At 41.9% G+C, this 24522-nt stretch overlaps 1 protein-coding gene across 8 annotated transcripts in view; it reads left to right on the forward strand.

Annotated features, from left to right (window-relative positions):
* The first annotated feature begins 1825 nt into the window (after positions 1-1825).
* The window catches only part of nfic (nuclear factor I/C), a 56283-nt gene continuing 33586 nt past the window's right edge, over positions 1826-24522 (forward strand). For 4 of the 8 annotated variants that reach the window (XM_078107546.1, XM_078107543.1, XM_040183801.2 and 1 more), the window contains exons 1-7: positions 1826-2049; positions 10119-10289; positions 12798-12974; positions 16523-16706; positions 19846-19920; positions 21046-21120; positions 24064-24184. In XM_078107546.1, coding sequence (XP_077963672.1) covers positions 2047-2049; positions 10119-10289; positions 12798-12974; positions 16523-16706; positions 19846-19920; positions 21046-21120; positions 24064-24184 — 806 coding nt within the window. In that variant the 5' untranslated portion in view covers positions 1826-2046. Of the gene's footprint in view, positions 4843-10118; positions 10290-12797; positions 12975-16522; positions 16707-19845; positions 19921-21045; positions 21121-24063; positions 24185-24522 lie in introns of all 8 variants that reach the window. The other 4 variants (XM_078107545.1, XM_040183802.2, XM_040183800.2 and 1 more) reach the window with 1 other exon arrangement.

The raw sequence follows: 24522 nt of genomic DNA on the forward strand, positions 1-24522 counted from the left end.
TCTTGTAAAAACATTACATCAGCAGCTTTCACTTTCATTAGCTGGTGGAGTAGGGATCTCTTTACAGAGTATCTGGCTCCATTTATATTCAGTGTACATATATTTAACAAACAATAGTTAAATAAATTAAAACCAACATACAAAACGTTGTCTTTGACTTGAAGAGGATCTGTGCGGTCCTAATGTTCGTCATCCCCGTCATCATTGTCCTGGTTTATTTTTTAAACTTACTTGAAACATCTTTTTTACTCTGAAGATTTCCTTCGCTATGAAGCCTCCTTGGTTTTTGCTGCTCAAATGTGTTCAAGACGTTGGCGAGCTCTTACTCATTAGAGGAGAAGTCTCCTAGCTCAGCTCCCCTTTCTTTTCTTTTCTTCACCAACACCCCTGCTGCAGTGTACGCGATCAAGACCTTTCTGGTTAGGCACTGAGACACCCAGTTGTCCACGTTGTTATGCCTCTTGACCCGTTCGTCGTGCGTTCTTGTGCAGCTTTGGACATGGTGGCCAAGAGTTTCACGTGCATTGCAGCCCGCATCACATGGAAACTGGAAGTCCGGGTGCCCCTCCAGCACCTGCAGGTCCTTATCTTCAGCTTCTGCTTGCCTTCTCATCTGCTTTGCCCTGAGTCTCGGAATGGTGGTTCGCAGGCAGGGGATACCCGGTCCCCCATCTGCGGGATGGGGGTATGTGAAGCCCAGCGGAGTGTCCTTACCCAAACTCACAGTGAGCAGCTGAGGGATTCGAATCGACTATAACTGTTAACTGAGAAATAAGGCTGTGGCAAGTTCGTCTTACGGGGGGGCCTTGGAATGACGAGCAAGCAGCTGTTGGGTCCATTGTGTATCTTTTTATTCACTCGTTTACAACCAATATCACAAGATCGTCTCCAGCTTCCTCGTCTGCTCAGCCCTCTCACTGTCGCCGGATTTCTCCTTAAAGGTAGAACACATAGAGTGATTAGTCCCACCTGAGGCTGATTATGCCTCCCCCGGCAGTTCCCTGAACCACTCCCTTCTCCGTCCCCCCTGCAGCCGAGCCAAACCACGGCCGCCACCACAAAGACGCTGAGAGACTCTACCGCGTTGACATGATCTATATGTCTCTGCGTGTCATAAATATGGTTCTATCACAAGTTTTCCAAACGTGTACCTTCTAGTTACTTTGAGAAATATGTCAGCAGATTTGCATTGGAGCCTACGGTGCAAAAGTAAATGTCTGAGGGATTTTATAGACACATGCGTACGGCCAGCATAAGCACCCCATCATTTTTATCCACAAATGAAGCCTGAAGAGTGAAGATTGTGGCAATAAGGACAGACTAGAAATATTTTTTGAACCAGCTCCTGACGCTGGTCTATCCTAACATTCCAATCCCTCACTCTAGCTCTCAGTCTCAGAAACTGATGAAACAATGATATTGAAGAAAGTTGAATAGATATCAACAAGCAGTTTTTATGAAATACTTTTGTCAACATTTTAATATGGGGGCTATAGCTGAAAGATTGACAAAGCAGAAAAATGTGAAAGTTGAAGTTTATGAGAATTTGAAGGAAAACGGCATTGGAAAACCTTTATTCTTTTCTTTCTGCAGTTCAAAATGTGTATGGAAGAAATAGAAAGAAGAAGGAGGAGAAGGAGAAAGCTTAACAGCATTCGAACAATCAGAGGCCCTAACAAACAGTAGAACTTGAAGGTAGAGGTAGAAAATGGTTTCTGTAAATGTGTTGGCCTTTAATGAATAAAACACAGCACAACAGAAAACTATCAGGAGTAAGGCATTATTTTTTGGGAGACGATTATTTTTTGGGAAACGAGAGAGAGACACACACGCACACACACACAAACACACACACACACACACACACAGCTCTGTTCTGCCGCAGCCTGCCTGCCGGGCGGGGGGGTCACTGGAGCGGAGCTGCACGTCTGCGCAGCACAGCGGCTTTAATCCGTCACGCGCACGATGATGGCAATGAGTGTGGAATAATAAGGACCGGAACCGGGAGATGGGCAGGCGCTGACACCAGCCGTAACTTGCTTCGAGATGGTAGGACAAAGCCTGTCCCGGTACCGTAATGCAGTAGAGCGCTCCTTCCTACTGCTGTGCTGTTTCGTGTTTTTCAAAAAGACGCAATGGAGGAGTTGTGCTACTGACATTAGCTGCGCAGCTTAAAGTAGAGTAGAAAGTGGCAGCGCTGATATTAACTTGTCTCTTCGATTTACCTCCGTGTTCAAGTTTAAGGCGTCCAAACAGTCCGATAAGTGACCGATGTCCAAGGAGAGCATCTGGTGCTAAACTTCATTCAGAAACCTGTCAATTAAAGTGTCCCTGTCACCCAGGACAATGTACAGCTTACACAAGCCAACTTGGGAACAATATTGAATCGTAAGGATCCTCTCTTCCTTTCGGCCTACACATGATCCGCGGAACACCGCATCATTTCGACAAATCGTGTCATTTCCCCACATCGCAGGGCGGAAGCCATCCGAATCTCACGATAACAAAAGTTAACATTTCGTTGAAATTAAGCCATTTTGGGGCATTTAATATAAGCCGAATTTCACTGCAAACCATCCAGGGGGATAATGTCCAATGTCACAGACGAAGTATTCATTATGAGACCATTTAAACTCGTGCAGTTTTGAATGAAGTTGTGACTAAAGTCACCTCCGCGCAGGCTCCACACTGACTAGGAGGCACAGACCCCCGCCGGCGTGTCAGTCACTTGACAACCGGGTTGTGCGTGTGTCTCCTTCTGTTCCTCCCGCAGGAAGAATGCTTAGCTGAAGTTTAGCTCGGTCCTACTGGCCCGTGTGTGTGTTAGTCAGCAGAAAATGGCCGCAGTAAGAGTCAGCGGGCTGATTAAGAATGGCAGGCCGACAGAGGGCCTCCTGCCTCGGCACAGAGGCGCTAGAATAAAGTGCGAGCGGGCCGAGGCTCCCATGGAAGACCCGCTTCAAGTGAGGAAGTGAACCGCTTATTAACCTGTACATGCGCGCTGGGTCCAATTTGACACCTATGACTATATCCTGCCGTAAAGGGTCTTAATTTTAGCCTGAAATGTGATGAATTTTACTTCAGGCTTAAGACTCAAAATACACAAACATTTAAATATTTGAAAATGTAATTCAAATTGTATTTGTGTCAAATGGCGGTTTTAAGGAATCTTAAAACTGTGGATCTGTACAGGTCATGGTTGTGTGTATTCTTTAGCATAGTATTGACCGGGTTCAAGGTGGACCTCGACACTGTCTCAAGGACTGTTCTTGTTTGCACAACAATTGCTCGGGTTCCCCCAGTGACAGACACCTGCTGGTCTTTGGAGGTGGACTCTTGAAACAGTGAGATAGTAAAACAGCATAAGAATGATGCTTACAAAGGGAAAATTAAAACTAAAGGGAAGGTCAGCTCAAATTACATGACATTCGTAATTGATCAAAATTTTATCTTTTTTTAAACATATCCTTTAAACCCTAACCCGGGCAGCCGGATCTCCAAAACCTGTTCGTAAAAATGTGTACGAAAATCTTTAACATACAAATTCGTAGTGATACATACGAAATAAATACGGACTGCAACTGATGACGTCACCCTATTCAAAGTGAATGGGGACCTGCACCCCGTAAAAACACTTTGTGAAGTCTAATGATGTAAAATGTGTTATGATTGCATTTTTAATGAGAAATCAATGTTAACTTGTAAGAATAGAATACTAACCCTAACCCCCTAAAAAATCCAACATGGCGGAGAGACGTTCACTCAAGAATCCAACATGGTCCGCCATGTTGTTCACTCAAGGGGCGTGGTTAACCACCGCCAGTTCGTATGTATTGTTACGAATTTGTATGTTCAAGATTTTCGTATACATTTTTACGAACAGGTTTTGGAGATCACGTTGTTACGGGAGGCCCCGACCCTCACAATTGTCTGAACAGTGGAACCAGAGCTAGCTAAAAGAGGTCTGTCGCCCCTCTCACCTGCATAGTAGTGTTTGTTTCCTGAACAAGAATCCATTGGAATTGGAATATAAACATTTACGGATCTTACATTTTAAAATCATTAAAATAGTTAAAATATTAGGAAATTATGATTATGATTTCATTTGAGCTGATTTTCAATTAGAAACAGTAGTGTAACTTTTATACTATTTTATACAATGTACAAAATCATTTTTTTTCTAATAATTGGGACAAATTATTGCTTAAATATGGGCCAAGTATAAGTACTTGAATATGTCCCCGTGCTTTTCGGCTGTACAAGCACCCGTACCGTAACACTGTGAATAGAGGTGCATCTCATTTCGGGCGGTGGCTCACTCGACAGAGTGCAGTCCGCTGTGGAGATGTGGTCCACAGCGGACTGCAGTTCTCTGGCACCCATCTTTACCCTTGACCAATTATTTTGTTGCACCTCCGCGCGTGTGTGTGTACGCGAATCCTGAGATGACCTCGGCAAGGCAGCCTGGATGTTCGAAGGCTCAGTGCAGCAGCTGCTGCGGCTTTAAGCCCTTTTGGGATGGGCTCAATTCATAACGTCATTTCACCTCTCCCTCTTTTATTCTTCGCTCCCTCATCTCCTTCACTCTCGAAACGACGCCGTCCGCCATTCTCGCCACAGAATGACAATTCCGAACTTTTTTTTCCCCCGCGAGCACTTTTCTGCAGCCCAACTTTCGTGGGGTTAGCGCGTCAGAGGAGCAGTGTACTATGCGGACCGCTCGCAGACTCCAGGAAGTGCAGCGTTGTCTCTAACCCGGAGGTGCAGCGGGACGAGCACGCAGGATTGTGCAGCCTGGTCTGATTCATCCGCATCATGCTCTCTCCTCTCGCGGGGGCTCAGGTAACCCGCACGGCTCTCGGTGTGCTCTGCACAGCCTGTCCCACATGGAGCTGTCTGCATTTATTGATGCCGTGTGTGTGAAAGAAAGCTAAAAGGACCAATGGCTTCATTCAAACCATTTTAAGTAACCGTAGAGCTCCAAGCAGGAGGGGGCTTCCTAAAAGCAGCAGTTATTCGAGGGCTGCAGCACATAGACGGCCCCAGACCGTGGTATTAAAATGTTTTTTAGAGAACATCAACATGAAATTCTTTACTCTGTGTTACTCTGCTTGTGTTTGTACATTTATTTTCCATCAGGGGGCTTGACAGAGTGTCTCCCCCCCACCACGCTGCTAGCTGCCCACTGTACATCTCTGCGGTTAGCTGTATCACGTGACACATGGACCTGTTTTGAAACAGACTTTTGATCCTCTGGTATTACGCACACCGACTGGGAGACCTCTTAACGTGGGTCATCTTGTTTTATCAGTAGGAGCTAGTGCAAATTGTGCTACAGGCATCTTGCTGAGGCACCCGTTGCAAGCTCAGGTGCCTCAGCAAGTCGTGGCAGCTGCCTCGACTTTGTGGCAGCTGCCTCGACTTTGTGGCAGTGGCGTCTCAACTGTTGGGGAGAGGTGCCTCGACCAGTGGCTCGACCATTGCAGTTTTACAATAGCTCTACAGGCCTCATGAGTACGAGTGTTGTTAGTTGTAATCGGTTTGGTAAGAAAACGTTGATAATTGATACAATGACTAACCTTCTAGTTCTGCTAAGCTAAATTAACATCAGTTAGCAGTTGTTGCCATAATAAACACTTTCATGCAGTGGCCTGAAGGAATGTAAATTGTTAATATTGATAAGATGGATTGTGAGTGGACACATTTTTCATTCAATGAGAAAGTGTGTCCAAGCTTTTGACTGGTACTGTATGCTGATCTTTATATACTCTTTATACTGTTTTTTTCTCTCAACATGCCAGTAGTTGAGGGGAGGCAGTAGGAAGAACCGGATCTCATAGAGCTTGATCTTATCATTGCAGCTATTATTAACCACAGATGGACATTCACAGATATAGACCCAAAACATATATTTACTAGTTTTGTATTTAGTTTACATTACATTACATTACATGTCATTTAGCGGACGCTTTTATCCAAAGCGACGTACAATAAGTGCATTCAACCATAGGGTACAAACTCAGGAGAACAAGAAACAAGAAAGTGCAATTTCCTCAAATAAGCCAATTTACAAGATGTGAAGATGTGAAGGCTCTCTGTGGTCCTTTAGTTGTTGCAGCTGCCACAACGTGCCATTGTTTTGAGAATGGTTGTAACATGGTAACATGGTTGATTTAGCAAAGTATTTTTATTTTTTTATTATTTTTATTCTTACCGTGGCAGCCAAAGATTATCAAAACATCATACATTTATCACACTACGTATCCCTGGGGTGGTGGGGGAAAAAATACCATTTGCCATAAAACAGGAAGTTCTTGTAAATCATCCATTTATGGTTCCCTCCAAATTTCTCAGATGTCATTGTATCCGGACCCTGAAGATATTCAAATGAAAAGAAAAATGTTAATATAGCCACACAGTGGCAATAGGCATAGGTTCTATATATCTCACGTATCTAAACGTCAATTTGTAATCATAGTCACATGCCACCTACTGGTAAAAGGAAGTTGTTGTCTCTATACGTTTGCCTGTTTGTTTTGGTAGGTAAATCAAATTGACGTCAAATTATTCCACACAAGAAGTTCACAATGCCGGCCTACTGCTTTTGATGTTTCGGGGAAGGTCATCCTTGGGGTGAAGGTGTTTTTGAGGGGATAATATGGCACACAAAATCTTTTTATCCAATGTGCTTTAAATCTTTAAAGCAGTCGTTGGTTTATTAGTGAATTCATATGATGACTAAACTGGTGTGAAAGAATACAAATAAATTACATTTCACAAAAGTTTTGTAAAGTTAGGGAAAAATCTGGTTTCAAAAACCTCTATAAACCTATAATATGTGCACTGCACTTGTTTACACCTGATAGAAGCACTCACTCTAGTCACTAAATAGGTCAATAACTACGGTCTTCAAAAGGTGTAACTACATCTATATATACATACATTCCCACATAAACAAACATACACGCACATATATATAAATACTAACCAAGTACAGTCGTTTTATGGTTTATATGGGTTCTCAACATTACAATGCATCTTAGCCACATTTCAAATACGCATTCCTTCAGGCCGCTGCCCATCTGATATTAACTAAATGAGCTTAGGTGAGCTAAAAGAAGTAGCCATACGATTACAAATATAAACCAAGTACAGCTACAAACAGTCGTTAATTTGTTGTTTTGCAACAACATGTTAAATGTCGAAGTAACTGCGTTGCAAGTTGTGGCAGTTATGCTCTGGAATGGAATGAGTGATTCCACTTAGTAATAAATGGGTTAACATTCATCCTCTGCTGTGTTTTCAGGAGAAGATGAGGCTGTAGGTGTTACTATAGTGTTGGTTGCATCATCATCACCCCTCACGGTTTGGATTACTTGTGAACCACGGATCAACAAGCATTTAGTGATGTCAACATAGTGTGTAAAGAAAAAGTGTTACTACTCATGTTCCTTTAATAGTAACACGTCCCTGAATTTATCTTGCACCTGTATGTTAAAAAACTATATGGTTTTGCATATTTTTTGTATCAATATTAATTAAAATAGCACCCGATCAGAGCAAAAAGTCTTGCGTGTGTTGCAGAGCGATTCACCTCCAGAACAACAGGTGGAGTAACGTGTTCGACCGAGAGTGTGGACGACCTTTGTGTGTGGAAGTCGTTGGTTGGTTTATTTATTTATCATAGACTTTATTGCCCCGTGCATCCACACTGCTGCTTTTCATCAAGGACACATTTGTCCCGTATTTTCCTCCACAACTTTGTGCATCTCTCGACCGGCAAACTGACGTTTGCGGAGATCTCCCTCCATGAATCAGAGGCCGTCCGCACGTCCTTATAGTCCGCCAATGACGGCTTGTATAAGTGCTCATATTTACACATTTTTTCCGACAAAAGCTCTTTGATCTGATTCGTTCTCTTGCAAAAAATCTTCGTTTTAATAATGTCGGTATCGTGCTATGAAAACCGAAATGTGAGACTCCGTAAAGGACGTAGTTAGCAGACCAATCACAGCCTCAACTGCATGACTCTATCGTGCCTCACTGTTCCAAATAAGATCTTCTTTGAGCTTTCCTCTTTCTTTGATTTCTTATATACTAACCAATACACGTGTCCCTCTATACATAGAGTTACCTACAGACAGAAGTTGAACTATGTGAGGAACACACGTGGTAACAGAAACACAGCCTGCTGGCTTGCTAACACCTCAGCCATGTGGTCACTTGTTTAGCTTCCAACTAGCTCCCTTCCTGAGCTCTCCCCTCCTTATCTCACAGACACACGCGCATACACACACCTCCCCCTTCACATGCATCAAGGAATGTTTTTATTTGTTTAGATATTAGGATATCGTATAGTAGCTTTTGTGGATTATAAATGGATTAGTATTGATTCTGTTAACAGGAAATGATGCAGGGCTCTCAAGTGTCACGCATTGAGCGAGACAGTCACGCACTCCCGCCACACATCCAATTCCTCACGCCAAGGACTTCGGTCCCACGAGCCGTGTCGGCCATAGCGTCCGCGGCGTCCACCGGCCGTAGCGTCCGCGGCACCCCCCTCCGTAGCGTCCGCGGCGTCCACCGGCCGTAGCGTCTGCGGCACCCCCTCCCCCTTTTGTACAACACCTAAATATAATTGAACAACAAAACACCGGTAAAACAATGGTGTAACACTAGTAGGACACTTTTAAGACACTCGTAAAACATCGCCATCTCTCCGTGACTTTCTGCTGTGGCATTTCTCAGCTTTCAGAATCCGATTGTGCAAATATTTAATGAGTCACGGTCATTTGAATCCTCCATGTCACTTTCCGTCGCCGGCGAAAGGCTTCGAATTAAGAGAGTTAAAAGACAGACAGTCCGTCTGTAGTCTATAGTATGCAGTATTTGCACAAAGAGCAAGTGAAGTGTATATTGATTGCCACTGATGTATATCTGTGTGTTAAGATGGATGACCATGCTGCAACATGTCCTATATAGACAAGTTTCCTGAGTGAAATAGGCGGGCCGCCATTGGCCTTTCACTCTGCCAACGACTTCCGGTTGTGTCTGCAAAGCACTTCCGGTTAGCGAGTTAGCGTCTTTTCTGGTCTTTGGTTAGTGTGCAGAAAAAGTAAACTATGGATGGTGTTAGACGCCGACACGGCTCCGGGACATATTGTGCTGTTCACGGTTGCAACAACTCGTGGCGATTGCTGAATGTTTGGTCGGAAGGAGAATGTTTCGACCATCTACATGTGAGTAAAATGCTATAGATTTGCACTCAAATACGGAAGGCTTATCATTCAAAGTCAACACAGTCTACTAATTATTACGCATGACGAATGTCAGCTTTTTCATAGAAAAAAAAGTAAGTTAATACCTTTATCCATTCCGAAGCTATTAATAGATATGTCAGGGGTGCGCACTTTGACGCTCGTCAGTCGACTTTGAAGGGTTAAATGCTTTTAGTGCAGGCAGGCTAGAGGGGATTACTTTTTCTTTTTATTACTCTTCGTGTTCTGTTATATATTAACACACGTATACATTCAAACATCTTAATACAAGCATAAGATGGGCTAACGTACCTTCCAAAGCGCGGCGGCTGCATGGCTACAGGTACAGCCTGCAGTCTGCACATCTCCCGTCTTGGTAACCAAAACCCAGGCGTTATGCGCTGAATTGTTAATGGACTGGCTTGGTTGAACATCGGCCTTTATGTGCCCATATCGTGTAAAAGTACACAGCCCACTTTGTCGGAATGGAGGTACTGAAACGCCTCTGAGCTTTTCAGGTTATTAATTGCATTCCCATCCACCGCCATGGAATCAATAAAATAAGAAAAGATGTTGTGATGCTGGGCCATATCGACATGTTGTCCGCCCATGATGTTACCTTACTTGGATGCGGAATGGTCAAAACACCATTTTTAACAAGATTTTCGGTCGAATGTTGCCATTCCAAAGCCATTTTTACACCACTACTCAGCCTGCGCCGGAAGTTCTTGGCAGAAACAGGAAGTAAACCGGAAGTGCCCGGGAAACTTGACTATATTGCCTCATGTGGATGGTGTGGTAAAAGTTGATTTTCTTACTCATAAGTGTGTGTATTTACGTTCATATCTGTCTGTCACGCAGGATGAGTTCCATCCGTTCATTGAGGCTCTACTGCCCCAGGTCCGTGCCTTCTCCTACACATGGTTCAACCTCCAGGCCAGGAAAAGGAAATACTTCAAAAAACATGAGAAAAGGATGACAAAAGAAGAAGAGAGAGCTGTCAAAGATGAACTGCTGGGGGAAAAGGCAGAGGTGGGATGAATAAATGAAGATATTAAACTGCCTTGGTTTTAAAATGAACTTTTCATTGTGAAATGCGTAAAATTTCTCTCTGAAAAGTTGACAGTGAGGGCCGCCGCTTTCAGGAGCGGTGGGAATTACAATACTTCACTGAAAGTCGAGGCAAATGTGTTTGTCCAATTTAATTTGTCTAAAAGAGATTGTTGTTGTTGTTGCCTTGTTTAAGGATTTCAACGTAAAGAGACACTATGATTAAACATGCTACAACATATGACAAGCTAACCGGGAGTGACCGCGCTGAAAAAGTGAAGCAACTCCATGTTGCTCTGGCATCGCAACAGCAATTCTTCATGCGGGCCTGTGAGTAAAACGAAAACCTCGCCAAAGCCAGCTACGAAGTGGCCTTGTTAATAGCTAAAGATGGCAAACCTTTTACTGAAGGTGCGTCATGAAAATGATGGAGAACATTTGCCCTGAGAAGAAGCAGGAATTCATGAATGTTTGCCTGCAACTCTGTTTCATGGAGAGCTGAGGACATTCAGAGACAACTGGGGGACAGAAGAGTGGCATTTGATTACATTACATTACATTACATGTCATTTATCTGACGCTTTTATCCAAAGCGACTTACAATAAGTGCATTTCAACCATAAGGACACAAACTCAGAAGAACAAGAAACAAGAAAGTGCAATTTCCTCAAATAAGCAACTATTTACAATTTGCCATAGATAAGGGGCATGATAAGTACAATGTAAGTGCTACAGTTAGTTAGTGTTTTAGTGGAGGTAGAGTCTGAAGATGTGAAGGCTCTCTGTGGTCCTGATGTCTTCAGAGACCTCCTTCCACCATTTAGGAGCAGGACAGCAAAGAGTGGAGATCTAGTCGAGTGTTTTGCTCTGAGTGAGGAGGAACAAGCAGTTTATCACATGCAGAGCGGAGAGTGTGGGTCGGGATGTCGGGTTGGACCAGGTCCTGGATGTGATTATTTTGCTTTTGCATGTTTTCACACGCACTCACGCCACACATCCAATTCCTCACGCTATAAAATAAAAAAAATCGGTCCGGGCCGCGTTGGTTCCTCTTCAAACTTCCCCGTCGGTCGTAGCACTGTCGTTCTGCGGAATTCAACAAACGCTTTTGGGATTTTGCAGTTTTTGAAAAGGACATGTTGCTTTTCTCTTCTCCAGCTGCAGCTGGAGCTCATATAGCTGCAGTGTGACGATGACTGCCGCGGAAAACACTACCAGTGTTCTCTTCTTGACTTTTACCGGCAGCTGGACAAAAGCAGGTTTCCAGAAATGCGGTCACTCGCTAAGAAAAGGCTGAGCTCATTCGGCTCCACATATTTGTGTGAGCAAACGTTCTCAGTCATGAACCTAAATTACAACCGATTGAGGTCAAGGATGAGTGACTCCCACTTGCTTGACATTTTACGCATCTCAACCACTGTCCTCAAGCGGGACCTGGTCTCTCTAGTGAAATCTAGATACCAATGTTCACGAGGCTAAGATATTTCACTCATTTAAATGTACTGTATTCTATACAGTTTGTTCAATGTTATCTGACTGAATGAAAGGCAGAATTGTGTTTGTAGAGTTGACCACATCTTCCCGAGTGGCTTACATTTGGTCACATTGTCATTTGAAAAATAAAGGTAATTGTGACTATGAAAGTTGTTTTATAACAGTGTGTAGTTTCATGTAACTTTTGTTGTTTAAAAAATGTCAGTATGAAGTATTGGCCCCCGGGCATCTTCACTTTAGCAAATTTGGCACTCTTTGCAAAAGGTTTGGGCGCCCCTGCTCTAGATGGTGTTTTGCTTTACTATATCATCACTATCAAAGTAAAACTTTCCACCAATACGGTCCACACACTGGGCTAGGACTTAGATGTGTGCTTTTTATGACTTAGATGGTTATTTTTAAAGTGATTTCTTTCAGGCAGTTCTGAAAATATTCATCATACATCTTCATTTATTTCTGAATCTGTAACATACATACATACTTATATTTTCACATCAGATTACACCCACAGATGTTCCCCTTTATCCGGATGGCACATTTATCCAGATAGACATAGTAGTTCCAGAGATAAGGCCCTTTTTATTATGGGTATGCCATTTTTGAGCAGGGGCCTAATCAATGGCCTGGTTTTCAAGAGGTTTTAATACTATGTGGTGGCGGGCGTGGTTTGGCTCGGCTGCAGAGGGGACGGAGAAGGGAGTGGTTTGGGGAACGGTGCCGGGGGAGGCATAATCAGCCTCAGCTGAGATTATTCAGTGTTTGTGTTCCTCCTTTAAGTAGAAGAGATCCGGCGACAGCGAGGAAGGAGGCGAGGAGGCTGGAGCCGGTCTTGCTGTAAAAACGATGAAATAAAGACTGTACACTGAAACCCTCAGCCGCATCCTCATTATTCCGGGACCCCCACAGACCCACATGTTATATACTACAATCAATAACCGATGTTTTCAATAAATGAATTCTCTTTCCATCTCCGTTTGAAATATCATCCCTTCCTAGGTGAAACAGAAGTGGGCCAGTCGTCTTTTGGCCAAGTTAAGAAAGGACATTAGACCTGAATGCAGAGAAGACTTTGTTCTGTCAATCACCGGGAAAAAACCTGCTTGTTGCGTCCTGTCAAACCCTGACCAGAAAGGCAAAATGAGACGCATAGACTGTCTCCGACAAGCTGACAAGGTAAAGTTTCCTCCTCAGTCTGTCTGCATGGAAAGCTTTAGAATGTCCAGATTACTGATGAGTGAACCTCTGAGGAACTGTAATATTTACTTGTAGTGAAATTATTGTGTATTTATGTGGACTATTTCCTTTCAAAGCTAAATCTAAAATTTGAGGTGAAACTGCTCATGAATGAGATTTTAAAGGGCTTTTAAGGGGTCACTCAAGGATAATCTGGACATTCTGATGTAGCATTTCAAATTGAAAACCCTTAAATCTCATTCATGAGCCGACTTCCTTCTAAATGTCATCAATGAGCCAGTTCACCTCACATGGAAAGGGTCCATCAGGACATTCTGATGTAGCATTTCAAAATGAAAGCCCTTCAAAATGGCTTCCGTTTCCGCCACTAAGAGGTTGACAGCCTAAATATCGAGTTCCTTGATGTTTTTTTGTTTTTTTTTCTCAATAATCCCAAAAAACTTGTTTTGCAGTCCAACAGTTGTTTAATAATGAAGAAAGGGGTTATCGGCAGAAGTAGGACGACCACAAACATGACAGAATACAATCCCGAACTGGAACAAGTTAGCCGGGGCGGCGCACATGACGAGGATAGCTCCGAGGCAATGAACTTTAAGACATCAGAAGATAGCACGGTTCAACTAGGGGACATCAAACAAGAATTAAAGCAAGTAAAAAAACAGCCTGGATGAGACAGAGGGGAGAATAGATGGAACCGAGACTGCACTTCAAGCAACATCAACGCTAATTAAGCGGCTAATGCAACACCAAGCTAATCTAGCAGCGAGGAGGGACAATTTGAGGATTTACAGATTCCCCGAAGATAGAGAGGGGGACAGAGACCTCAGAATAGAATGGACACACCGAGCACTGGCACCAAAGCCTAACAGACCACAGGCAAAGCCCAGAACAAAAGTGGTCAAGTTCGGGAGTTACCGCATAAGCATTCTGCGTTGACCATGACGGCAAAGTATATTTATGATCTGCTGATACCTGCTGAACCGCCACGAACCCTTCGATGTCTGGCACTGGTCTACTGTTGTTCCCAGAGTCAAAACTAAACATGGAGAAGCAAACGTTTAGTGAGTCTCAGAAAGCTGCAGGCGTGCTGAGTCCCTCAGCTCATTTAAATCCACATTAAGGACTTTTCTCTTTGCTCCTGCCTTTAGTTGAATTTCTGCATTTTAAACTACACTGCAAATTTTATTATATTTTTAACGTCTTTTCTTCTTTTTTTTCTTTTCTTTTCTTTATTAATCAAGGTTGTCTTTTATGAATCTCCTGTATTTAATAGTTTTAATTGAAGCACGTTGAATTGCCTTGTTGAAATGTGCTATACAATTGGCTTGCCTTGCTCTATGGGGGCATTTACCTCCTCTCGGGCTCATTTGAAACGAGCCTCACCCCATCAGAACATGAACACGTAAATAGAATGGGGTTTTCAGACATATTATTCATTTTATAAATCAGGCCGTAGGAGAGGTGCGGTATGGCGCAGGGGTTAGAGAAGGTGTGCTGGGAAGCACAAGGTTGTTGGTTCGATTCCAGGCTGCCCCATGTTCCACGTCGAAGTGTCCCTGAGCAAGACACCTAACCCCTAATTGCTCCCCAGGCAAAAATGTGAAAAAGCCATATGGGTTTAAAGTGTAATGTAAGTCGCTTTGGACAAAAGCGTCTGCTAAATGACCTGTAATGTAATGTAATGTAATGTAATGTACTATGAATATCCCATATAGTATTATTTGAATTAATTTCAAAGGAGAAATAATAATATTTTCTTGTCAACATTATGTAACATTTATTCCCCCCAGGGATTTTGTTTTTGTCAGAAAGACATTTGATTTAATATTTGGCGCTCCAGGAATTGCCATTTTTCGAAGAGATGAGTTTGTTGCCCCCCCAAAACATAATCTCAACAAAATGAATAGCTATGAAACACAAAAGTAACCAGACCTTCAAGCGTAAAAGAGGCTCTTGCTCCTCCTCGACTGAGCTGCCGTTGGTGGGTCGAGGGTGTTGCCTCTCATTGGGAGAGGGCCCGGAATTGAGGATGGCTTGTGAATCAAAAGGTGGTAACTCTACCATCCTTTAAGTCCAGCTTTTCTGAAGGAAAAGTGACAGCGTCCCTACCAGATAGAACAGCTGCTGGCACGTGGCCTGCTCAGCCCACAAGGCTCTCCTCAGAGTGTCTCTCTGTTTTCCATCAGAGTCTCGTACTGTTGCTCAGTTTGTCTGGATTTGGAGGACTTTTGATATCTTGTTCGTGAAGAGACTTCTGCTCTCAGTGAGGTACTCCTCATGGTTGAGTTTGGTGGAATCCAGGAGATCTGCCTCCCTAAAAAATTTCTGCCTCATGATCTTTGACCATCTTCTGGAGATCTCGGAGACTCTCCTTCAAACTGGAGATTCCTTTCCCTTGTCTCTCAAGGTCTGCTGAGCTTTGGTCATCTCTTTCTCTTGAAGGTTCGCAAGACAATTTGTTGAGGGAGATGGATTACGGAGGGAAGACGAAGAGGGGGAAGCTGGAGCTAAAGACCTTTCTCTAGTTCGATCACTTGACTCGTCAGTAAGACGATCCTCTGCGTGGCCAAAGTCCGCTCTCCCTTAGACCTTTGGGGAATTATCTGGGCCGTCCTGTGGGCCGTTTCTCTGGTTGATGCTCTCAGCCATAAGTGAACTTTTACTGATGAGATAACTCTGTTTTGGTCAGGTAGTCAACAACATTAAAACCAGGTGGGACGTGGCCTGAGAGTTCTAGAATAATGCATGATTCAGGATCTTAGTAGCTTTCATTGATAATGTCGCAGTGTCTGCATCAAAGCCGGTTCCATTGATGACGTCAGGGTGACAGAAAACTTTTTAAAATTGTGTTCTGTTCACTTCCCTAAACATGCAGTTACAGACCTTTTCTTTTACAAACTGTATTTGTTGCAAAATTGTTGAACGAGTTCAGTATTCCGTTCTGATTGTATCAATACAATAATTGAATTACTTCAAATGTTTTTTGCCATTGAATATGTTTGCACTTGCATTAATAAATCCAATTTTATATGGTCTTTTCAGGATTTGTATTTTTCAAAATACAGTTGAATGTATATGTTAAATTCTAGCAGTGTCACAGTACTGTAGTACATTTTACAGTAATTAAGGTAATTGCAGTACATTACAGTACTGTTACACTAAAATAACAGTATAATGTATTTTCTTTACAGCACTGTATTGTAATGTTTTTTTATTTTTATAGTAATATACGGGGGCATTTGTTACAGTGTAATATAAAATCAAAATTATAAATGACAAACTGAATACTAAATTAATGGAACTGTACTATTACATTTTCTCTGAAGCTCAAAAGCTTTGATTGCAATCAAAGTGGGAGATATTTACTTTCAGAGATTTGGGTTTTATTTTGGATAGTTTTAGGTAAGTTCAGACGTTCACCTTGGTCTGTGGGTGCAGGGATTGTTATGGCGTGTTACCAATTTCACCTTGGCTACAATTTGATTAATGCTGTTTTCAGTCAACAATTGTCTTTCCTCTGTTTCAAGGTGTGGAGGTTGGACTTGGTGATGGTCATCCTGTTTAAAGGAATCCCATTGGAAAGCACAGATGGAGAGCGACTGGTCAAGGGAGGCCAGTGTTCTAATCCAGTCCTCTGTGTCCAGCCGAGACATATCTCTATCTCTGTCAAAGAGCTGGACCTCTACCTCGCTTACTATGTGCAAGAGAGAGGTATGAACCAACACAAACTTTCATTGAGGATAAACAAAAATACGGATTCACGATACTGTACAGCCACAAAAATACATCTAAACATTTGTTTCCTTTATTTGTATGCTTGTTTGAGGGTTAGCATTGTGCCAGGTATTTTAGGATTTAAAAAAAATCAAAAACAACATGGAGTAAATCTGTGGTAATATTAGGTGCCGTAAAAGCCTACTGCTGCCATGAAGTTATGGATTTAAATTGGACAACATTCAGATAGTGGGATAGTATCATTTTCATTGTAGAGCTTAAATTTCATTTTTTCCAATTTTGGATTCATTTCATCTATCTTATCTTTTGGGAAGTATGAAACTACATTATTGACATCAATACAATTATTAAAAATCATGATAACTCACAAGATAAATAATAGGGCATCACCCTGAGCTTACAGGGACTAATAACCAATACCATAAATCAAGTCTCATAATTGATATTCACCCCTTAAGAGTAAAGAATTTTGAAGGTTTAAGATAAGAGATTAGCTGTCTCCTCTGTCCTCTCCTGGATCCAGTTTGACAGAATGCACAAAGCCTGACAAGAGGCTTGTTTAGAGACAATCGGTGTGCTCCGCTGTGGCAAGGAGGTCTAAAGCTCCCTGAAGTGAACTGATATCTGGCCCCCTACCTGCGGATGCAAGCAAAACTTGTTGAGTGCCTGATTGGTAGGCATTGGCTGTTAAAGTCACACTGTAGCCAACTCATGGTGAATTACAATAACCCACGCCTTAAAGTTACCAACCTGGATCGGCGTATTATTAACCTCTATTATCACTGGCAAAACGTTAACCTTTTCTGCTCCAGGCATTTTTTAGGCCTCTGCTCAAAATTGCATTTACACACTAAAACACCAGGAATCATCATCATAAATATATATCACAATAAAAGGGAACACCCGTGAGTGTGCTTTGATGTGGAAATATCAGTGTATATATATATCTATACATTTGTTTTATGGAACACAGAAGAAATAACTTTTTATCTCTGATTCACCAAAAGGTACTTACTGGGGTTTTACCTGCATAAAACATAAAGGAGGCAACCTGAAACTCTCCTATATGTTAATGTTAGCCTATTGTGTGGACAGTATATGCGTGTAAAGATTTTACTTTGAGTGAAGCAGAACAAATACAGAGAGGTTTTAGTAGAGTAGTGTCCGTTTTTCTATGTAGTAAAAGTAGTATTAGTTATTTTAATGTTAAGCCTGCTTGAGCCTTTCAAATTATTATTGTATTCACTTTATTTGTTCCATGAATTGTTAGGTATTGTTGCATGTACAGGTTTACCTACAGATAATAAATGAATGTTCTTGTGATGATAACAATATCTGTTTTTGCTTGTCAAACTGTAAGTGGATTTTATTTACATTACATTACATTAAAGGTCATTTAGCAGACGCTTTTATCCAAAGCGACTTACATTACACTTTAAACCCGTGGCTTTTTCACATTTTTGCCCAGGGAGCAATTAGGGGTTAGGTGTCTTGCTCAGGGACACCTCGACATGGAACATGGGGCAGCCTAGAATCGAGCAAACAAACCTTGTGCCTCCCAGCACACCTTCTCTAACCCCTACGCCACGACGCACCCTCAATTTAGTTATTGAATTCAAATTTGTATGTCAATTTGTTAAACCAAGACAGTATTAATATTTTAACGGACCCCGGGCTGCTTTGTACTTGGTCAAAAAGGTTAAGAACCCCTGGTATAGACTTCAAAGACTGGGAATGAATGTACAAATATGCTGAGTTCCTGCATATGTGGGTGTAGATGGCAACGCTAGAGCAGATATGATCGCAAAGAGAGTACTAATACTAAAAGGACAAGAGATATTGAATATTCCTTTTGGAAATGGGGAAGCTAAATCAATAAAAAGAGGCAGTACGGGATTTATTGCAGAAGTGGGATAACAACCTTATCATAACATTCAGAAATCAGAAGACAAAAGAAGGAAAGTATAGGAATCAGGAAACATTTATTACCATAAATCAGACATATAAGGAATTTGACTTGGCGGTTGGTGCGTAACAGCAGACAATGGACACCAAGACAACAGTGCACGAAGAATAAAATAAAATATAATGCTATGGGTTAGTAGTATAAGGCTACGGGTTAGTTTTAAAAATAAAGGAATAAAAGTTCAAGTTAAAAAGTTAAAAATATTTACAAATTAAAAATAAAGTTCACCAGCAAACAGGAAAAAAAGAACAGAGAAGATCATAACACCAAGGTTGAGATTCGGACATACAGGACTTAACTCAACGCTGTATTTAATGGTGAAAAGGAGTCAGATAAATGCACCATGTGTAATGTTACAGAGATGGAGCGTGCTATCCCAACATTCCAAAGATACAACTCAGACTGGTACATCTTGAAACAAAAATGAGCTCGTTGGGATGGAAATGGAGTTTGGATGGAGTTCTGGCAGCAAACAAAGAAGGGCTGCAGAAGAGTGCTACAGAGCATTGCTGAAATTTCTTTAAGAAACAGCTTTAGTATGTTGGATTTCGTTTCATTTTTATTTACGTTACTTTTAATTTATCAGTAGCTCAGTAATGAAACGGTTACCCTGAAATTGCACTCTAGGGTACAGTAGGTGGCGATATGCACCTATTCAAGTTGGTTGTGAAGAAGAAGAGGAAAATAAAGACTACTGAATAAGACTACGGCTACTTTTTGTCGTACTGCTTGTGGGTCGTACCTTACCTGTTACAGGTGCGGTGGCATCCTTGCTGGCTTGTCCCACTAAAAACTGCTTTCTACTTGTGTTACAGCTCCAAAGGCCACGATATATCAACACCAAATGTGAACACTATGATCAGCTTATATCTGTATTAAACACTATTTTCTCTATGAACATTTCATTTGAATATTGCAGGGTATGACAATGCAGCTTCTAGCAGTAATAAGCCCAATTATGTGCCATTTTAAAAGTATTTTTACATTTTTAATGCTTCCTCCCACTTTTTAATACTTCTCAAGCAGGTATAATGCTCAAATCTGCAAATGTGTTCATCATATCATCATATTTATCTTTTGCTGTGAATTGTGTAGAACAAATCAATTAGAGCACTTTTCAATAACTTTTCTCTCCTCCTCCCTCCCCAGAGGCCGAGCAGAGCAGCAGTCCCAGTCGCACCGGAGTGGGTTCTGACCAGGAGGACAGTCGAACCGCCACCATGGGTAAATGGAAAGCACTGGTTCTCAACTGATCTGGCTGCGGGACCCACCATCACACTTATGAGAAGCCAAATATATATATTATATTGAGATGAACCTAGTTTGTTGGGGAAACACCAACTCAAAAGCTCCCAAAACCTCCCATTTGATCCCCTGCCCTCTACGCCACGTCAGGCTCAAAAGTCTGAATGAAGATTTGAAGATTTGAATCTGAAAATATAAGATTTGAATCTGAAAATGTAAAAACTGCAACTGATAAATATAATACATTGAATATCAAAAAATAAATGAACGAAGAATGAAAAAACATGTTTTATTCCAAAAAATTATAAAATTGTGTAAAAACTACATTCAACCCGAAAATACTTTTCGTGCACTTATTTTTATATTGAATACATTGTTGTAATCTTTCAATGTTCAAGACCAAAACTTAAACTTTCATGTTCACATTTGTTTTTCAAATGAACAAAACTTTTGACCTGGATTTAACAGTTTACATTTTAATGAGAAATAAAGGAAAATATGACCACCTAGCACAGCTAGGTGACTTGCCCTGAAACGTATTGTTATTTTGCTCGACACGGTTCGAATCCAGTTCGTTGCGATCTTGCAACAGAATATGACCCTTTTGTCCAAATGTTTCGCTGGTCCAAGGCTACAGCCTCGCGAAAAAGTGTTCCACGGTTCCCCCCTCCAAAAAACAGTTGTCATGATTCACCCTGAACCAAAACATTTTGTAGCCAGCCATGTACAATTTAATGAGAAGTATAGAAAACAGCAGGGGAACTTCGAGTAGCTGACGGCATAGCACAGCCGTCTTATATTCTTGGTTCATAAACCAAATTTTATATTCTGTAGGCTATTCGATTTCATTATCCTAAAAACCCATGTCAGGTATCTCAAGCAACTGGAGAGGCTTATCTTAATGTTAAACAATGCAAAACCAACAAATTGAAACAAGGAACAAGAAATATTTGCACATAGGAAACACTTTGTACATAACCAACACTACAAGAATGATGCCCTAAACAACCACAAAGAGTTAAGTGAAAGGTAAACATGTCATCATACTGCATGAGACGATAATCAAAGACAGCAGACGTTGTGAATGCTGTTGTGTTCCTCCAGATGGTCCAGAGTTCCATGAGAGCTTTGAGAGATCAGGCGTCTTCAGTGTCACTGAGCTGGTCCAAGTCTCAAGAAGTAAGTGGGACCCTTAGCTCTATCTTTACCAAACCCCCCACCACCATTCACCACTTTTTGTTTCTGCATTTTATTTACATGGGACATTTTACTCCGTAGGATTACAGAGTTGTGGCAACGGGGTAGTTCTGTAGTTGTCTATTCCATACAGCGCAGTACAATATTCAATCAAATTTAGGAAACTTCAAATATTTCAACTTTCAATTAATTTTATTTTGTATAGTCAGAAATTGCAAAAAATTACAAATTCGCTTTGGAGCGCTTCACGGTCTTTACACATGCGACATCCTCTGTCCCGAAACCCTCACATTGCCGCAGGAAAAACTCCCCAAAAGATGAAAAACTATTCCATGGGCAAGAAACCTAAAAGGGAGAACGTCAGAGGAGGGATCCCTCTCCCGGGATGGACAGTCATGTGTATAGAATGAACAATATAAAAGATGTACAATACATTCAATTCCTATAACAGAAATGATTCCAATAAGGCGCACCTTCAATGAATGCCCTATTTTAGAACATTTTTCATATATAGGGCACACCGGATTATAAGGCGCATAAGATACTGCAGTCAAACGTTTGACGGCGGGGCGGGTGGATGGGGTGGGGGATGTGGGGAAGTGCTTTCAGGATCCGATCTCAATGTTGCCAGATACACGATAATTATCCTCCAAATACGCCCATTTTGAGCCTTTGGTACGATATTTCACCATTTCCAGTCTGGCAACACTGAGCTCCTGGCCGCCTCCACTAGTTGCATTGTTTAGAGCACATGACATCTGCTGCCATGCCGAAACGTAAAAGTTTACGGACGAACTAAAAAAAAAACAACCCATGTTTTCGCCTCGGCCGTGATGCTTTGGAAGCTGAGTGCATGACATGCAGAGCAGGCACTTACGTGTCAGTGGCAAATAAAGGTGGCAGCGATTTGGAAGCTCACGTGCACTCTGCAAAACACAAAACTGCAGCAAGAGGAGAGAGCTCATCGAGTAAAGTGACACACTTTTATGTGAGTAAAACAGACACTTCTGTTACGGCTGCAGAGGGTACCCTTGCTTTTCATACAATAAAGCATCACAACAGCTACAGATCAATGGACTGCACATCTGGTTTGCTAAGAAAGATTTTCCCAGATTCGGTGACAGCTCAAAAAATCTTCGACGAAGTGTCCTCTTTTTCACGTCTCTCAAATCTGGTCACCCTACATTATTAAAACGAAGAATGTTGTTACGAGAGAACGGATCAGATTAAAGAACTTTTGTCGGAAGAAATGCGTAAATATGAGCACTTCTACAAGCCGTCATTGGCGGACTATAAGGACGCGCAGATGGCCTCTGATTCATGGAGGGAGATCTCCACAAACGAGGGGAACAAAGTTGTGGAGGAAAATATCGGACAAATGTGTCCTTAATGAAAAGCAGCAGTGTGGATGCACGGGGCAATAAAGTCTATGATCAATAAATAAACCAACCAACGACTTCTACACACAAAGACGTGACTCTCTAGGTCGTCTTCAACAAAACACGTTACTCCACCTGTTGTTCTGGAGGTGAATCGCTCTGCAACACACGCAAGACTTTTAGAACCATGAATTGGAACAAGTGCGTCGAAGCAACGACGCAGACGAGACAAGCTCCATATCTCACGCGCTTGAGCGCCCGCTCAGCATCTCGCCGTCGTAGACCGACCTTTGGCATGTTTGGCAGAGCACCGTGTACAACCAGTATGGATCAACCAGTTAACCAATTGATCCATATATAAGGCGCTCCGGATTACAAGGCATACTGTCGTTTAAAAAAAAAAAATTAAACGCTTTTAAGTGCACCGTAGAGTGCGGAAAATACGGTAATAGTAGATTAATATTTAAAATAGTAATAATGATGATGATAGCAGTAGCAGATATCACCAGGGTCCAGACGGAACCACGTTCTACGGAGACCTGCGAGTCGAGAAAGCACAACAAACTCCTGGGAAGAAGCTAAATTAGTGATATGCAGAACTTTGAGACAGGAAGTTCCAGAGTTTCGATATATTCCGTAGATAAAAAAGGCAGTCTGCTTTACATGAGAGTTGAAGACCTATCCTGGTCGAAGAGAACTCCAAGATTCTCGACGGTGCCTCTGGATACCAGAGCAATGGAAATCCTCGAACAAAGCATTGTTTTGTAGAAAGTCACATAAGTGATTTCAGGATCAGGAATCAGGAAACATTTATTGCCATAATATGTCAGACATACAAGGAATTTGATTTGGCGGTTGGTGCAACGCATTTCTTTCAACGCAGGTTTGTAGTTAGCCAACTCCTCTGCAGCAAGAGAAGGTTTCTTGAGAAGAGATTTAATTACAGCTATCTTAAGGACTGTGGTACATTATCCTGTCCAGTTAATACGTGCTAACTAACTTTCCCAGTCATTACTATAACTTTGATAGAGATGGGAATACAAATAATTGACACTAAGAGGCTGGTGATTATTGCCATATGACATGACCATGCAGTGTTTCCCCCAGGTTGACAGCTTGGGGAAGTTGGTACATTATTGTTATAATATGTAAGTCAAGTCTGTGACTCGATAATGGGAGTTCACTTCTACTTCAAGAGTTATAAAAAGGTAATTGGAAACACTTCCCCCCCCCCCGCACATCTTTTTTTTTTTTTATTATTTAAAATTATTATTTATTTTAAGTCTTTAAAGGGGATATCAAATCCATATAAATGATAAGGCTGATTTGATTGTGGAATTTGTTAGATGTCTGAGATTTTAAAGTGAATCAATCTGGGTCATTTTAGTGTGTGTTTTACATCTGAATGTGATAATATGACGTATCATTTCTACACCGTTTGTTTGCTGTGAGAATAATGAACATTATTTCAGCTTTAAACTTTTGCAAGAGGGAAACGTAATATCACAGTTTCCCTCAATCCAAGTATTTATGCGTCTGTGTGTAGCTCCAGTAGTCACAGGAGTAGGACCTAGTTTCTCTATGGGGGAGCTGCAGGGTCATCTGGCCTACGACCTCAACCAGCCAGTCAGCCTCAGACGCTCACTGGCCAGCACCTCATGCAGCAGGTAAGCGCATTCCGACACACACTAACACACACACATGTGTACGCTCACCCACGCACGTGCGCAAGCAAGCAAGCAAGCAAACAATTGCTAGGCGTCAAGTTTTACCCGTAGACTGGAGTGTATCAAGCATTGTTGCTGGATTGGTGGATCTCTAAAGGCTGTGGGAGAGGCACAGACCAGACCGTGACACTGACAGACTTTTATCAAACCCTCAGAGCAGCAGAGAATAGAAAGACGGATGAATGACGGAGTGAGAGGATGGACGGATTAGTAAGTTGATATGTGAGTAGATGGATGAATGAGTGAATTGATGAGTAAGCCAAAGGATGGTTGGCTAG

This window comes from Gasterosteus aculeatus, chromosome 8 (assembly GCF_964276395.1).
Source record: "Gasterosteus aculeatus chromosome 8, fGasAcu3.hap1.1, whole genome shotgun sequence".
NCBI classification, from domain to species: domain Eukaryota; kingdom Metazoa; phylum Chordata; class Actinopteri; order Perciformes; family Gasterosteidae; genus Gasterosteus; species Gasterosteus aculeatus.